This window comes from Chiloscyllium plagiosum, chromosome 12 (assembly GCF_004010195.1).
Source record: "Chiloscyllium plagiosum isolate BGI_BamShark_2017 chromosome 12, ASM401019v2, whole genome shotgun sequence".
Classification (NCBI taxonomy): Eukaryota; Metazoa; Chordata; class Chondrichthyes; order Orectolobiformes; family Hemiscylliidae; genus Chiloscyllium; species Chiloscyllium plagiosum.
The window spans coordinates 20,252,086-20,269,141 of record NC_057721.1 but is presented as its reverse complement, the minus strand read 5'-3'; the positions used below and the strand labels follow the sequence as shown (position 1 = coordinate 20,269,141).

The window sequence follows — 17,056 nt, the reverse complement described above, 5'->3', positions numbered from 1 at the left end:
TGTCCTTGTTCCGTTGTCTTTCTCTTAGGCATCTGTTGATGAAATTGCGCGGGTATCCGTTTTTGGCGAATACCTTGTATAGGTGTTCCTCTTCCTCTTTTTGCAGTTCTGGTGTGCTGCAGTGTAATGTGGCCCTTTTGAATAGTGTCTTGATGCAACTTTGTTTGTGTGTGTTGGGGTGGTTGCTTTCATAGTTCAGGACTTGGTCTGTGTGTGTGGCTTTCCTGTGTACCTTTGTGGTGAATTCTCCGTTCGGTGTTCTCTGTACCATCACGTCTAGGAATGGGAGTTGGTTATCCTTTTGTGAGTTTTAATCCCTTGTGAGTTTGGTCTTTACAATGTATACTCAAGCTTCTACCTGTACTCCTGCACAGCGAGCCATTGAATCATTTTTGGCCTCTGGTTACTCCTTTGCTCCTGATCAGGTAAACTAAAAAGTGATGTTCTCGCTAAGCCTGTAATGTACTCTCTATAATGGCTTCCTCTGCATCCTTTCTCATGATGATGTAAATCATACGGGTCTTGTATCAAGGCAGAAATGCTCATTATCCATTAATGAGAACCCAACCCACTTTTATTTTCAGACTAAAATGATAGTTAAAATAAACTGCTAACAAGCTAACATTCTCAACATCCTTTTGGGACTTTGAGAACCTATAGACTCAGCTTTGACACACAGGTTGTCACCAAGACCAAATCATTTGGCACTTTCTCTCAAGTAAAATAATCTAATCCTTCCTTTGATCTAACAATCAAGCCACCCAGGCTCACTGTCAGTCAGATGTCAGAACATGTCACAGACCCCCTTTTATTTGAGCCTAAATTTCTAAATACAGTCCCAAAAAAAGTCATGTAAATCTCATACTACACATCTTGTATAATTGTAACAATTGCTGTTATAATTGGATTTATTGTGTAACAAACTGTGGCATTAGTACATCTTCTTAGAACTAGTAGAAGATGGATAAAATTATTTTTGACATTTCTTTGTGACTGAAGTTAGTTGTATGATCTTTTTTACCCCCACACTACTTGTCCTCCCCTGAGATCCATCTTCTGAAATAAACAATCTTGGAAAAAGCAAAGACTTCAGTGCAACCTCATTGTGAGCACTGGACTAACAAGCATAATTAATGGTATTGATTAATATTGAGGAGAAACACAAGTAAATCTGAACACAGTGCAATAACATTGCTACATTTTTCAGAGGATTGATGATGCTTTGTGATTGAAGATAGCCTGTAACTTTGGTCTTGTCTACTCTAAATAACATATCATAGTAAGTGTTCCTATTTATTTCTGCCATAAGAGTTTGCATACCGTCAATTCTGTACACCTGTTATAGAATCATACAAACCACTTGGCAATAATGCCAAAACTAATATATTTCTGTATAGTGAAAATATTAGTTACTATTCCAGCATTCTGAATTTTGAGATTCTTATTGATGTCAAAAGTGAAATCTAAACAGCTATAAAAGAGAAAAGATGCTTGACATTTATTTGCAATGGTGATATATATTTTTTGAAACATTTGGACAGTATTGGATGTGTTCTGCAAAGTGGTCACCCAGTCTGGATTAGTGTCTGTTCCAGATTTTGAGTAGAGAATGCAATGTGCTGTATTGGGAGATCATGTTGTGGCTGTACAGGACATTGGTTAGGCCACTGTTGGAATATTGCATGCAATTCTGGTCTCCTTCCTATTGGAAAGATGTTGTGAAACCTGAAAGGGTTCAGAAAAGATTTACAAGGATGTTGCCAGGGTTGGAGGAGCTGAGCTACAGGGAGAGGCTGTTTTCCCTGGAGTGTCGGAGACTGAGGGGTGACCTAATAGAGGTTTACAAAATTATGAGGGACATGGATAGGGTAAATAGGCAAAGTATTTTCCCTGGGGTCGGGGAGGCCAGGCATGGACGGGTTGGACCGAAGGGTCTGTTTCCATGCTGTACATCTCTATGACTCTATATTAAAAGACGCACTATATAGTAAACCTGCTGGGGACAAGGAGATAAAAGAGCTAACATTGCATCTCCTGAGTATGTATGAAAAAGAGAAGAGATGTTGAGTTTAAGGGGTAGTCACATCTATTGTGAAGGGAAAGTCTCCTTCAGTGTGCAGAAAGGGGAGATGCGGGTAAGCTGGGTTTGGTGATGGCATTATATGGAAGGTGACAGAACTGGAGGAAAATTATCTGTTGAACACGAAGCATGAAAAAATGGAAGTCCAAGACAAAAGGAAGCACTATCAGTTCTGGGAGCTGAGAGGAGAGAGAGCAGAAATATGTGAAATGGAATGGAACAGATGAGAGCCCTTTCAGGCATAGTGTAGAATGGGATCCTCAGTTGAGGGAGAAAGGAATACATAACAAAAGAACTGGTATGCAAAGTTGCATCATCAGAATAGATGTAAGTGGGAGGATGGAATGGAGCCCTTGCAGAAATGATATGGCTAGCGTAGCTACTGAGGTCAGCAGACTTAATACCGAATGTGTTTTCATTGCCTATTGCCAAAAACTGAGACACAGAAATTGAAAAGAAGAGCTGGACCATGTAAAGGTAGAAATTGGAACCAAAGTTTATGAAATTTCCAGCTCAGGGTGAGAACAGGAAGTGGCATGAATGCTCCATGTATCCCACAACATGGTAGACATAGAATGGACTCATGGGTTAGAATGGTAGCATCTTTTATTTGGAAGAAATGATTGAAATTAAAGGAGATCTTGCTTTGCTGAATCACAAAGCTTTGCATTGGTTTCTATTGTAGCACCTCTTCCCAACCCCTGGGGTTATCCTTGAAAGATGTAAAGTGCAAATCCATCAAAAGGATAACTGAATGTAAAAAGATTAAATTATGAGGAGAGGTTTGATCAAGCTGAGATGCAGTAGGATACATGCAGAGGAGCTTTTTTCTCTAGTGTACAATCTTAAAATCAGTGCTTTGTCACTTACAAGAGAAATATGAAAATATTGCAGAGAGTGGAAAATAAATATGGACTCTATTTACCAAGAAGCTGGATCAATTGACATATCTAATGCGCAGGTTGACAGATTTTTAAAAAGTGTGTCAAATAATATCAAGCAAAAACAATTCGAGTTGGCGTACAGATCACTCGTGAGCATAATAGGCTCAAGGAGCTGAATAGTCTATATCTGTCCCCATGTACAGTAGCTTCACAGGCAGCCATATCTTCTCAGTCAAAAAGTCTCATCTTTAATAGTACACTTGCTGTTGCCTTAGCTATTTATCTAGAATGTGCCTTGAAAACATGAAATGGGTGGAGAGAAGCATTCTTCTGCCAAGTCAAGCTGACACAAGCAGGAATCAAGCGTTCTGTCTTTTTGATCGATATGACTGAATTATAGATGGCAGATTTCTTTTTTTAGCCAAACTAACGATGATGAACTACTGGACTATTTTGCTAGGTAACATTAAATTTGGATGTGACTTTTTCAAGCCCAACTAATTGTAAGACTACTTTTTGATAGCACTTTTGTTTCTAAATTAGAAAATAGTGGATTCAGCATGTTCTTCAGATACCTAAGCACATTTTCTGAGGACTGCTGCACTTCTTCACATGAGGAGTTAAACTGAGAATTGTCTGCTCATTCAGGTAGATGTAAAAGATCTTGTAGTATTGTTAGAAAAAGTGCAGGTGACTGCTTCCAGTGTCTTGAAAAATACTTAGCCTTCAACCCATTTCCATTAAAAACCACAGGTAATGTTGCTATTCATGTCATTATGGGGGGGGGGGGGGGGAGTGACCTGCTTTGTACCATTATTTCCAAAATTACAAAGGTAACCTCAGTTTAAAAAGTGCTTTGTTGTGTGGAGTTTGATGTCTGTAGGGTGTTTTAAAAATGTCTAATGCAATTTTCTTATACAGGTCGTTCTGCTATAAGTCATGTTTTGTCAGCATGAATTGGCTATAACACGATTGATGAATTGTGGATGTTGTTTGCATAACGCCAACTTTCTGCTGAACAACTATAGTGTGTTTTCCATGGCGCGATTTCTACAGTGGTTTCCCATACCGCGATTTTCTATAACACGAGGTTGCAGGCGAACACGACTGCCACGTTATAGCAGAACGACCTGTACAGCAAACTTTGTATGACCGCCATGTTATGAACTGGTGTTCACAGCCCAGTCCATCTTACAAACCTGCCTTCCATCCATCAACTCCATCTGTATTCCCTACTGTCTAAAGAAAAAGCAACCAACATAATTAAAGGCATCCTCCCACTCTGGTTATATTCTCTTTCACGCAATTCCATTGGGCAGAAGATCTAAAAGTTTGAATACATGCGCAAACAGATTCAAAACCAGATTCAAGAACAGCTTCTTACCTGATTTTATCAGACTTTTGAATGGACCTCAAATGTTAATATTGATTTTTCTCTCTCTCTCTTTACCTTCTCTGTGGTGGTAACACTGTATCCTGCACTCTGTTCTGCTACCCTGATGCACTTTGTTTGGTACAATCTGCCTCTGTAGCACGCAGGACAACACTTCTCACTGTATGTCGGTACATGTGACAACAATAAATCCAATTCATCTGATAAACAGGAAAAAAATTATATCCCTCGTACTGTGAAGTTTACTATATTATTTTGTCCAGTTATTATAGCTTTTTAAAATTTATTTACTTCAATATAACAATACTTGTTCAATGCAATGTCCACACAAAATATCAACAGTTGATTCAATTTCAAATCAATTTCTCCACAAGTACTGCAATCTACTGCAATGTCCAAGTAGTCATTTGAGGGTGCGAGCGAGAAGGCTTACTACTGAAGGAAAAGTTACATTATTATCTAATTGTTTTATGCTGAAAATAAAGTATAACAGTGATGGGTATACCTCCTGTATTTTGTTTCTATTCTTAGTGTATCTTTTTGCATTGATTATGTGGACCTTTTGATTATCTGGAATATTTGATCAACTGGTACACTCCTGGTTCCACTGGTGCTGGTTAATAAAAAGGATGCTCTTTATTAAATTTTATTTTCTATGATACATTTTGAGCCTTTAATACACTTAATGGTATAACATTGCTATATTTACTTGCCTGGTTTAGCTTGTCTTATCCCTCAATGTGGATTAATTAGGTAACTGTAAGTTAAGCTTTCTGTTTCAAGCTACACTAGAATTACTGTTTGGTCAGATTTTTTTAATTGTGCCATATAATAGGTAGAATTCAATTAAATGCTAAGTGTTAAATTGTATACGACACAGTACTTATTGTGTGAAATGTTATTGTTTGGAATTATGAAATTCTCTTGGTTTTTTTCAGTATGATATTGGTTTCATTTTTCACTGCTCGAATTACTTACTAAATGTTCACTCACTTTCTTCGAAGGCTGTACAAGAGTTTGGAGCAATGTGCAAAGAGAAGCACCTTGAGAATATTAAAGGAGTTCTTCCTTACTGGTCAAGGATTTACTGCAAAATTTCTTTGGTAAGCTTCAATATGCTAATGCTTAAACTGAATAAATGCAAGCAAATAAATCAGATAAATAAATAAATAGAATTGAGACGTTGGCCCAATATTTACAAGGAAGCAGAGAGGGTATGGCAAAGTGAAGAAAACCAGCAAAGCCAATGATGCAGACTTTCTTCTGTACTTCAATGGCAGCTTCTTGTTATAACCTGATTTCACTTCCATTTCAAGCCTGGCAGTAGCCCAGTCAGCTGTTAAATGGGAAAACCAGCAGCAAGTGACTGCAGCCATTGACCCTTTGGAACGGTGCAGTTCTGGACTGTTGCAAGGATGGGGAGAGAGAGAATTTGGGCTGGGGCGGATTAAGGCCATGCATGGGCGGGAGGTGACATGAGATTGGGCCTTGGAAGAGGTTATTCAGCAGAGAGAAAGAGTGGCAAAAGCTTTGTCACATAAAATATTCAGGCCTTCATGAGCTTGAAGCATTCACTTTCTCTTTGCTTCACAGGGAACCCAGGTGGCAACAGTTAAATTGACTTGCATTGAACTATTGGAACCTGGCAGAAATATGTTAATGAAGTGACTTATCTCTCCATTGTGAATTGTTGTAAAAATATTGAAGGATGTTTGCACAGCCAGATTGAGGATGCATTCCCTATTTTAAAACCTTAACTTCCAATGTAGCCTGTCATTAAATTGGACAGCTGTCTGGGGAGTGAGGGAAGCATAACAGGGGCAGTGTGGAGTACCATTAATATTATATAGTCCTAGAGTCTGCAAATCAATAACATAATAATTCTTAACAAAAGCAACACCAATAATTCCTTAATATTATCATCGTTCATATCCACTATCAAAAGGATTGTTATAATCCCAAATTAAGAACAGTAACTACATTGTTCCTTTATACAAATATATTGCTCATATGTTACATTTCTCAACATTTGTTTTGCTTAAATGTAGCCCTTATCATTGAGGTCATTGGACTGTCTCAATTTGGGCATCACATTTACTCGCTGTTGTGATTTTCTGCCATTGTTTTCATGACCAAATGTGAATCTGATTCTACGTACTTTGTGGTCACTTACATGTTGTGGCATATCAGGATTCCGCAGCATAACTACATATAACATATATACTTGTTTAAAAATTGATCTCATGTAAAAGTTGATCACCGATTCTTAGCCAAAAAATCTGGAATTTTTCATATACCTCATGTAAAAGTCGACTCTAGTTCTTCACAGAAAACAGCAACATTTATGAGCCAAAGTATTATCCTGTACGTAAATGTTACAATGAGGATATGAACTTTTTTTCATGCTATTACTGGGTATGTGATTTGATGTACAATTCACACCAATTTGGCTCAAGTTTAAGATGCATCAGGTCAGAGTCAGGTGACAACCAACTTCATGGAATATAGTTACGTACTATACTGGTACCTAGTTGAGGCTTTGAAATTTCTTCGTCATTTTGTATAAAAATGCTTTCCAGAGAAAACAAATAATATACAGCAGCATTGGAATTGCAGAAAGGACAAGTAACTGTGCAGCAGTGAGAGAATTTTGTGTTTCAAAGAACTTGAGAGACTAGAAAGATGTCCAACCAACTTCAGACAATGCTAAAATGAAAGTGTGCCAACGGAAGTAAAACAAGCAAGTGGCCACATTTGGAGAAAAAAGTTGCGGAGTGGGTACTTGAAAATCATCAAAGTGAAAAATGTGTTAGTCGTGAAGCCATCCAATGTATAAAGAAAATAAATCAAAGAAGGCTGGAATTTTGGATTTTAAGGCAAGTGTTGGATGGGGCGCAAGGTTCATGAGAAGGCATGACTTAACTCGGCAGAAAACTAAGCTTGCACAGTAGTTGCCTGCTGAACTACAAGATAAGATATTACAATTTCACCAGTTTGTAATCAGAAATTAGCTGAAGGAAGGTTTCAAGTTATCATGCATTGGAAACATGGATGAAACGTGTATTACTCTCATTATGCCAGAGAATCGAACTATGAACCAAAAAGGAGAAAAAAACAGTATTGGTGAAAACCACTGGACATGAGGAAAGTAGGTTTACCTTAGTTCTTTCCTGTATGGCTGATGCACTAAGTTAAAACTGATGGCTGTTTTTAAGAACAAAACTTTACCAAAGGAGAAATTTCCAAAAGGAATTGTTGTCCATATGCATCCACATGGCTGGATGAATGAAGGTGGTTGCAGAAAATGGAGAAAGGAAGTTTAGAATTTACGACCTGGTGGACTACGCAGAGAAAAGTGTTTGCTCAACTTGGACCAGTTTAGATCACACCTAGTGAAGGATGTTGTTGATAACATCCAATCACATAACACTGATGTAGCTGTAATTCCTGTGGACTTAGAAGTGTTTTGCAACCAGTACATGTTGGTATCAATAAGCCATTTAAAGGCATGATGAGAATGAAGTTGTATAACTGGATGTGTGATAGAGAAAACATATACACTAAAGGAGGCAGTATGCGGGCTATATCACTACCACTGTTCTGTGAATGGATCGTTGATTCATGGAAGGAAATAAAAGCTGACACAATTTCCAAACCATTCAAGAAATGTGGGATTTCGAATGTATTGGATGGTACCAAGAATGATTATCTGTGGGATGACACAGATGAAGAAGAAACAAATGATGTGCTACCTCTAACTACAGACAGCAAAGCTGAAGAGGATCCATATGATAATATCATTAATCCTGATGCTTATGAAGCTTTATTCAGTGCTGAAGATGTTGAACAGTGTGATTTGCAGGATTTCAATGTAATTGTGATTCAAATGTATAAATAAAAGCTTACTAATTCATTTTTGTTTCTATTGTCTTTATTGGTTTTTTGTGTCCTAATGTTTTCACGTTTTCATTTCATCTGGTCTAAATGCCTTTTTTTCAGATGACATTTTCTTCCCCTTTCCCTGTAAATAACTGCCACCCTCTCATTGTAGCAGAAGTACAAATAGTTGATTCGTTTTTAAGCTTCTACCAATTTATCTATCAAAGACTATATCCTTCTTTGGCGTAATATTCGCATCTACACAAGACTATGCTCACAACACTAACAGCAAACTTGAAAACTATCACTTCTTCAAGATAAACACTTAATTTTCACATTTATTGAGAATCTACTTTGGCTGATTGTGTTGTATTTTTGTAAATTAATACATTAACTGTCTTTTTTTTATACAAAAATAAAAATGTCCCCTTTAAAAATAATTAGTTTTTGTTCTTTTATTTCGTGATTTCAAACTATGCCTCATTCATTTTTCAAGTGCATGAACAAATGACTTGCTGCCAGAATCTTGTCACTCCTGCTATTAAGCCAGTCATGAGGAGTTGCATGACAGTGCTTGCAATAATTCAGTCAGGGTGTGTTTGTTACTGTGTATTTGTTTAAATATCCTTAAAACATTCTCCTTCCAAATTGGGGATTTCCTTTCACAATATGCAGTTTGTGAGAACATGGCAAGTAGAAAACCATGACTATATCTTGCTACTCCTCTTAATAACACGATGTGAAAAATAACCCTTTCACTTCCTCTTTCATTCTTCTAGTGAGAACACTTTGCTCGTGCCTTCTTGTAACATTTTACACATGCACCTAGAAGAGATTTTGGTTTAATTTTTATTACCAATATATAGGACATGTCAGTCAGAATGCTTTTGAGATTGGACCAAGTTAAAAGTCAGATGAAACCATAGTCATGTGGGTACTTTCCTATTGTCTCAAAACTAATAGAATATGAGAATATGTTGGAACAATTTATACCCACTTGCTAAAATTGACTTTTCTTCATTGTGTTTGGCTCAGAGATTTTGCAGAACAGATGTAGCAATTGCCTTGATCTCCCACAAAAAGGAGGTTTAATTTAAGATTTAAATTTTGATTTGACATCATAATAGACAGGTCCTCATCAGAGTTATGGAGGAACATAGGCGATGCAAATTTGTGCAATCAGAAATCTGGCTCTCTGATCAATTGGCGAAAGATTGAGGAAACCTATAACAGCGGAAGAAGAAAGTTTGTACTTACTAATACATAGAAGCCTAATTAAGTTTAGCCCATAACAAAAAAGAAGATTTGGGGCTTATTTTTCATAGCATTTGGTATGACATGAAATAAACATTTCTCACTGGTTCATTTATCCACTTAATGTAAAATGAACCAGTTCGTGATTGGCCTTATCTCACTAAAATGCTTTTCAATCTATCTTTTGAAAAGATTAAGAGAATGCATGTGCCACTGAAAGGGGAAATAGAGTTTTCATTATACATAACGATCTATTATGAAGATCCTAACCACGAGTTAAAATAATTTCTTTCTCAAGGGCTACTTTTTTGATTTGCAAGGGGCTACTCTTTCATTCTCTCTAGCTCACTTATTAGATGTTGTGATCATATTGCCTTATGTATTGATCATTTTTGGACTTGCACAGAACAGAGGTAGAATAATTCCTCAATATACTCCATTATTATCAACTTGCCATTAAACTTAAAGCATTAGGTTTCTTAGTCAAAGTAGCTAACATTCTTTGACTCCCAAAAAGCCATCATGCTAAACACGCCTTCAGGAGACTGGTCAGGTCCCAGCTTCTATGGCAGCTGCTCAAAGCAGTTTAATTTTAATCAGACAGTTACAACCCTACTACCTCCATCAGATCTCAAACTCAAATTTAACAACTGGCACCCTGTACTTTTTTTTTCTCCAAGTATTGTAGCTACTGAAACAAAGTTAATTTATATTAAAGTTTATATAGAGATTCATTTCTTCAGTAATTACAAATTTTATTGGATCCTAGTTGGTTGAGCATTCCATTCTTGATAGATTTAAAACTGTTGTTTCTCCACTGCAGCCTCCCCTCTTCCTGGCTCATTTTCACACCTTTTAGATCTTACAGTCTCCTTCTACCCCACTCTGCAGCTTCCTACTCCCTACAAGTCCCGTAGCCTCTTCCATCCATCCCATCTATCTCGAATCATTGAATGGAATCCTTACATTTTGGAAACAGGCCATCTGGCCCAACAAGTCCACACCGACCCTCTGAAGAATATCCCATCCAAACCTGTTCCCCTACCACATTACTCTACATTTCCCCTGACTAATGTTCCTAGTCTACATATCCCTGAACACTATGGGCAATTTAGCATAGCCAATTCACCTAACCAGCACATCTTTAGGCTGTGGGAGGAAACTGGAGCACTCTGAGGAAACCCATGCAGACACTGGGAGAATGTGCAAACTCCATGCAGACAGTTGCCCGAAACTGTGAGGGAGCAGTGCTAACCACTGAGCCACCGTGTCACTCCTAGCAGCTTCCTTTTCCCCTCTGTACTCTTTGCCACCTTTTCTCTCTGATCCTATCATAGCCTCATTTTCCTCGTGTTGTCCTGTTCAGATTCCACTTCCTCTACGAGTCCTCTTGCAGCCACCTCCTTTTCCCCTTCCATACTGAACCTAGTGGACAGAACTCCTGGACTCCACACAAAAAAAAGTCTTCCCACCCCAGCTAAATGCAGCTCTCCTTCCTGGCCTTCGTGTGTATTTTGCGCATTGATCCCAACATCATGTTAATTTAACAAGGTGTTGGGCAGTTTTGGTACTCCCCTAATTTATGGAATGTGAAGTTCAGTAACTCGAGTGACCAATAATGGTAGGGGAGAGTAAAGGACAGCAGATGCTGAAGATCAAAGTCGAAGAATGTGGTGCTGGAAAAGCACAGCCATTCAGGCAGCATCCAAGGAGCAGGAGAGTTGATGTTTCGAGCATAAACCCTTCATCAGCATTGGTCATTGCCCTTCATCAGGAAGGACAATGATCAATAATGTTGAATTATAGAAAATATTTAATAGAACATTGAACTTAGACCCTTTCATTAATAATTTGCAAACCAGTGGAAACTAATCTTCCAAGAGTTGGTTTCTCAAAACACTTCTCATCTGATAGTGTTGATTGGAGTAGCCTCCACTATGTTTTTTATAATTATAGTATCTCAAAACCTACACAAATTGAAGCTACAAAATCCACACTGGATTGCACGGAATTCTTTACCTTCGTGCTTTCAAGTTTTCTTGGACATCTGTTAGACATATTGTTGTTCATGTAAAACTGTTCTCTCTCTTTTGGTTTCTCCCTTCCTCCTCACTCCTCCCTTGCAACTCCTTTTCACCTCTTGCAGTACTTTATCCCTAACCTCTCACTATTCTACTTTGCAGCCTCCTTTAGCATTAAGCCTTCAGCCCTTCTCTGATCCTGGGAAAAGGCCCCCAAATTCCATGTCTTTCTTCATGACTGCGACCTTGCATCTTGGTAGATTTGAAAATCTTCACTGTATCTTTTCCATGGCTGTAATATCTTCCATATGATAAGGTGTCAATTCATTGTATTCCAGCATTTCTTAATTTTATATTCAATGTTCTTTGCACAATACCCAGGATCCATTTGCCGGCACTTACAATTTAAAAGATTTATGTGACTATTTCTTGAGATCTTTCTGTCATATTATAAGAATCATAACTGTCACAGTTAAGGCCCTTTTGAAATTGACAATGTTTTGTGAAGGTAATTTTGCTTAACATACTGACATTTACTGTGCATTCCAAAACCAAGATTTGCTAAATTCTAGTGGAAACTTCACTTGGATTATACTGTCTGCTGCCTTGCTGATTGATTCAAACAAGTAATGCATCTGTCCTCTTAGTGGGTTTGGTTTAAAATGTGAAAAGTGCAAAATGAGAGGAGTAAAAAGACAGAGGCAGATAATCCCACAGAAGCATAGAGTATAATTTTATCAAATTTGGTGACTTCAATTTTTTTAACACTTAAATATGCCCCAATTTTTTTCTGCCTTCCCATTTTCTTCTGAAGATATAGATTTGTTCGCTGATACTGTTCCATTGGTGTCTGCTAGCTTTTAACACGACTTAAGTGGAAATTCTTTGCTATGTGAACCTAACTATTGGATGTGTTCAACTTTGAGTATCATAGTTCAGCCTAATCCTAACATTGACATTGTACTTTTACAACAGCTATGCCGAAGTAGTTACCAAAAGTGACAGTCTTGGATGATTTCTCCCCCCTTAATTCTGGGTTGCTGAGACCAATTAAAATGCCCACTGAGCACCCCTTATAAACTACAAGTTGTATGTGGGATGCTTCTCTTTCGTGTGGATTAGTTGCTTACTTATAAACTTGCTTACCTATTGAAAGATGTGCACGGGAAGGAAATTGTTTAATTATAGCACCATTTTTATTAATATTTTTATCTCTTATGTTTTCATTTAGTTCATATAGTGAAGTTTATAATGTCCAAATCTAGTAAATGCATACTGCAAGTAAAGACTAAGACACAGATGAAGACATTCGCCCTTTATTGCTTACTGCCAACCTTTGTTCATTATTCATCAATAACACCAGAGAAATCCTAATACTTGGTAATGACAAATTATTTTCATTGCTAATTCCCTGCTCCCATCCCTACTCCAGGACCATGATCGTCGGGTTCGAGAAGCAGTACAGCAAGCATTTGAAATACTCGTCCTTCAAGTGAAACGAAACTTAGCACCTTATTTGAAGAGTATTATGGGACACTGGCTTATTGCACAATGTGATACCTACAATCCGGCAGCCTCGGCCGCAAAAGTAGCATTTCAAGTTGCATTTCCACTAAACAAACAGCCAGAGGCTGTGGCTTTTTGTAAAGAAGAAATTATGAATGTAAGTTTTTTTTTTAAAAACAAAATCTTTCTCACTGGCTTTTGAAGAATTATGAAAAGTTCTGTTACTTGTAACATTTGTTTAAATTTGCCGTGTAATTTATCCAGAATTATTAGCTTAAATTTTTAGAATTCTTTTTCTGAGTGACTAGAAAACTTTTCGACCACAGGTCAGTGATTTGTCTGTTTTGTTGTGCAGATAGTTCTCCTATAACACGATGGTTGCCTTCTTGAGTAACCCTGCATTATAGAAAAATGGCACTTTAAAAATAGCACAAAGTGTTGGTGCTGTAATTGCGTTATAGCCAACCCATGTTTTAAGAGTTATCACTTTAGAAAGTGTCCCAAATTTGTCAATCACGTTACAGTGAATTCACATTAACGAAGTGTGCATTCTAACAGAATGCTCTGTATCAAGTTATCAGTTATCATTCCTTACCAGCTGTTTATGCACATTGCTCATTTTCACTCGGTTCAAATGAATATTGTTTGAGCAAAGCCATTAGTGTAGCATAACTGACCTAACTGCCGAACAAGCGTGTATCTTTTATCCTTTTAATCCATTCCAAAGTGAGATTGACAATTTTCTAATGATAAGCAGGGCATGCGCATTGGAGGGATTGTCCAGTGATATAGCATACTAGCTTTAATTTCTGGTACGTGTGTTTCAATCCAACACATACTGATGGGATGAAGGCCTTCTTTCTCTTTTGGCTGGCAAGGTCTTGTACAAAATAGGTGTGTGTATTGACAACTTAAGGTCCCATGGGTATGATTCACAAATTGGTCCTAAGTTATAAACCTTTGGGAGACCAGAAAAGGAAAATTAAAAACAAAACTAACTTCATCGTAGCAGACTATTCCAAAGTGGTTCGGTTAATAGCATATTCTAATGACAGCAAGAACTTTTACGATCATCGAAGAGTACTGTTGCAGTTCTGAAAGTAAAACATCTGACGTATTACAAAACTTAGGAAATATTCTATTCCCCCTCAAATATTTTTAAATCTTTTGATTAATATTGATGTTTGTTTTGTATTTAAAATGAATTTAATTTTGCTTTACATGAGTCTATTTGCTCTTTATGTAGTTTCAAATTTAGTTAAATTTTGAGCAGCAAACCAAAAGCTGTGAAAACATTTGAATCCAGTGCCATCTGCATACTTTACCGCAAAACACCAGTTGACAATGAGCCAAATATCCCAATGATCAGACAGTTGTTGGAATAATGTAGACTCATGTGAAAATTACCTATGGACTATTCATCTTGTATCATATGGTACAGAATTAGGCCATTCGACCCATTGAGTCTACACCACTTAATGATCATGGCAGATATATTTCTCAACCCCATTCTCCTGCCTTCTCCCTGAAACCCTTGATCTCCCTAATAATCAAGATCTTATCTATCTTTGTCTTAAATACACTCAATCATTGGCTTCCACAGCCTTCTGCGGCAATGACTTCCACAGATTCACACTGTCTGGTGGAAGAAATTCCTCACCTCAGTTCTAAAGGGTCATCCCTTCACTCTGAGGCTGTGCCCTCAGGTCCTAATCTGTCCTGCTAATGGAAACATCTCCACATCCATTCTATCCAGGCCTCTCGGTACTCTGTAAGTTTCATTAAGATCCCACCTTATCATGGGGTTTCTGATGTAGCTAACTTCATGGAAATTCTTGAATTTGCCTCTGTGTCTGGAATCCTCCAAAAACGACTCTTAATGTCAGAGAATTCAAAGAGTTCCAAATCTATTTAAAAGTAACACTGGAATTGGAATCTGAACCTACTCCAACTTCTTGGTAACTAGTAAGCTAGTTAACCCCTGACAAACCATTGATATCCCACCAGACATGACCCTGCTAGAGATAGTTAAAAATCACACAACACCAGGTTATAGTCCAACAGGTTTAATTGGAAGCACACTAGCTTTCAGAGCGACGCTCCTTCATCAGGTGATAGTGGAGGGATCGATCGTAACACAGAATTTATAGCAAAAATTTAGTGTGATGTAACTGAAATTATACATTGAAAAATTGATTGTCTGTTAAGCCTTTCTTCTGTTAGAATACAGTGATAGTTTCACTTTTTTCATGTGTAAATCTCAAAACCTTTTTTTCAAAAGTTGCATTCTCGGGTTAGCTGTTAACAATGGTGATAGCTAGACAATATGTTGAAGGTGTTGGCCTCCTGTGTTCTGTCTATGCCATGATGTTTAGATTGATTCTAATCTAAAAAGTGAGATAACCGGGTTTTACATAAATTCATGCAGTTTTTGAGCTCAGAGTTGTACATGAATGCATGCAGTTTTTGAGCAAAGTACAATGTAACTCTGCAAGTACAAATTCACCCCACAAAATATATGTGTGCATGTGGGTCTTTGTGCTTTGTGTCTGTCTGGGGTGGGGGTTGAGAGTGTGAGAAAGTGTGCGTGCGCACACACACACACACACACACACACACACACACACACTGTCTTAAGTCTGTGAGGGGGTGCATGGATGAGTGTGCGCGCCTATAAGGGGTGTCTGTGTGTACCTGTGTGTGAAAATGGAGTGCAATGGTGATCACCTGTAATGTGACATGAACTCAAGGTTCCGGTTGAGGCCCTCCCTATGGGTACCGAACTTAGCTATCAGCCTCTATTCGGCCGCTTTTCTCTGCTGCCTGTCCCGAAGTCCACCTTGGAGGATGGTCACCCGAAGGTCCGAGGCTGAATGTCCTGGACCACTGAAGTGTTCCCCAACTGGGAGGGAACCCTCCGTCTGTTGATTGTTGTAGTGTGGTGCCCATTCATCTGTTGTCGTAGCCTTTGCTGGGTTTCCCCAATGTACCATGCTTCTGGGCATCCTTGCCTGCAACGTATAAGATAGAAAACGTTGGCTGAGTCGCATGCGTACCTGCCATGTGCAAGGTGGGAAGTGTTCCCACGCATAATAGTGGTATCTATGTCCACAATCTGACACGTCTTGCAGCGTCCACCGTGACAGGGTTGTATGGCGTTATCCTGAGAGCCGGGCAGTTTGCTACGAACAATGATCTGTTTGAGGTTTGGCGGTTGTTTTAAAGGCAAGTAGTGGAGGTGAGGGGAAGGTCTTGGTAAGGTGCTCATCCTCATTGATAATGTGTTGCAGGTCACGAAGAACATGGCGTAATTTTTCAGCTCCTGGGAAGTACTGAACAACGAAGGGTACCCTGTCAGTTGCAGCACGTGTCTGTCTCCTGAGGAGGTCATTACAGTTCCTTGCTTCCCAGGAGCTGAAAAGTTACGCCATGTTCTTCGTGACCTGCAACGTGTTATCAATGAGGATGAGCACCTCACCAAGACCTTCCCCTCACCTCCACTACTTGCCTTTAAAACAACCGCCAAACCTCAAACAGATCATTGTTCATAGCAAACTGCCCGGCTCTCAGGACAACTCCATACAACCCTGTCACGGTGGACGCTGCAAGACATATCAGATTGTGGACATAGATACCACTATTACGCGTGGGAACACCTCCCACCTTGTACATGGCAGGTACTAATGCGACTCAGCCAACGTTTTCTATCTTATACGTTGCAGGCAAGGATGCCCAGAAGCATGGTACATTGGGGAAACCGAGCAAAGGCTACGACAACGGATGAATGGGCACCGCACAACAATCAACAGACTGGAGGGTTCCCTCCCAGTTGGGGAACACTTCAGTGGTCCAGGACATTCAGCCTCGGACCTACGGGTGACCATCCTCCAAGGTGGACTTCGGGACAGGTAGCAGAGAAAAGCGGCCGAGCAGAGGCTGATAGCTAAGTTCGGTACTCATAGGGAGGGCCTCAACCGGAACCTTGGATTCATGTCACATTACAGGTGATCACCTTAGCCACTCCCCCCCCCCCCCCCAC

At 38.8% G+C, this 17,056-nt stretch overlaps 1 protein-coding gene across 1 annotated transcript in view; it reads left to right on the top strand.

The window, feature by feature from the left end:
- Positions 1-17,056, top strand: part of ltn1 (listerin E3 ubiquitin protein ligase 1) — a 153,107-nt gene that overhangs the window by 9,004 nt on the left and 127,047 nt on the right. The window contains exons 3-4 of the mRNA XM_043700680.1: positions 5,362-5,460; positions 12,944-13,174. Coding sequence (XP_043556615.1) covers positions 5,362-5,460; positions 12,944-13,174 — 330 coding nt within the window. The remainder of the gene's footprint in view (positions 1-5,361; positions 5,461-12,943; positions 13,175-17,056) is intronic.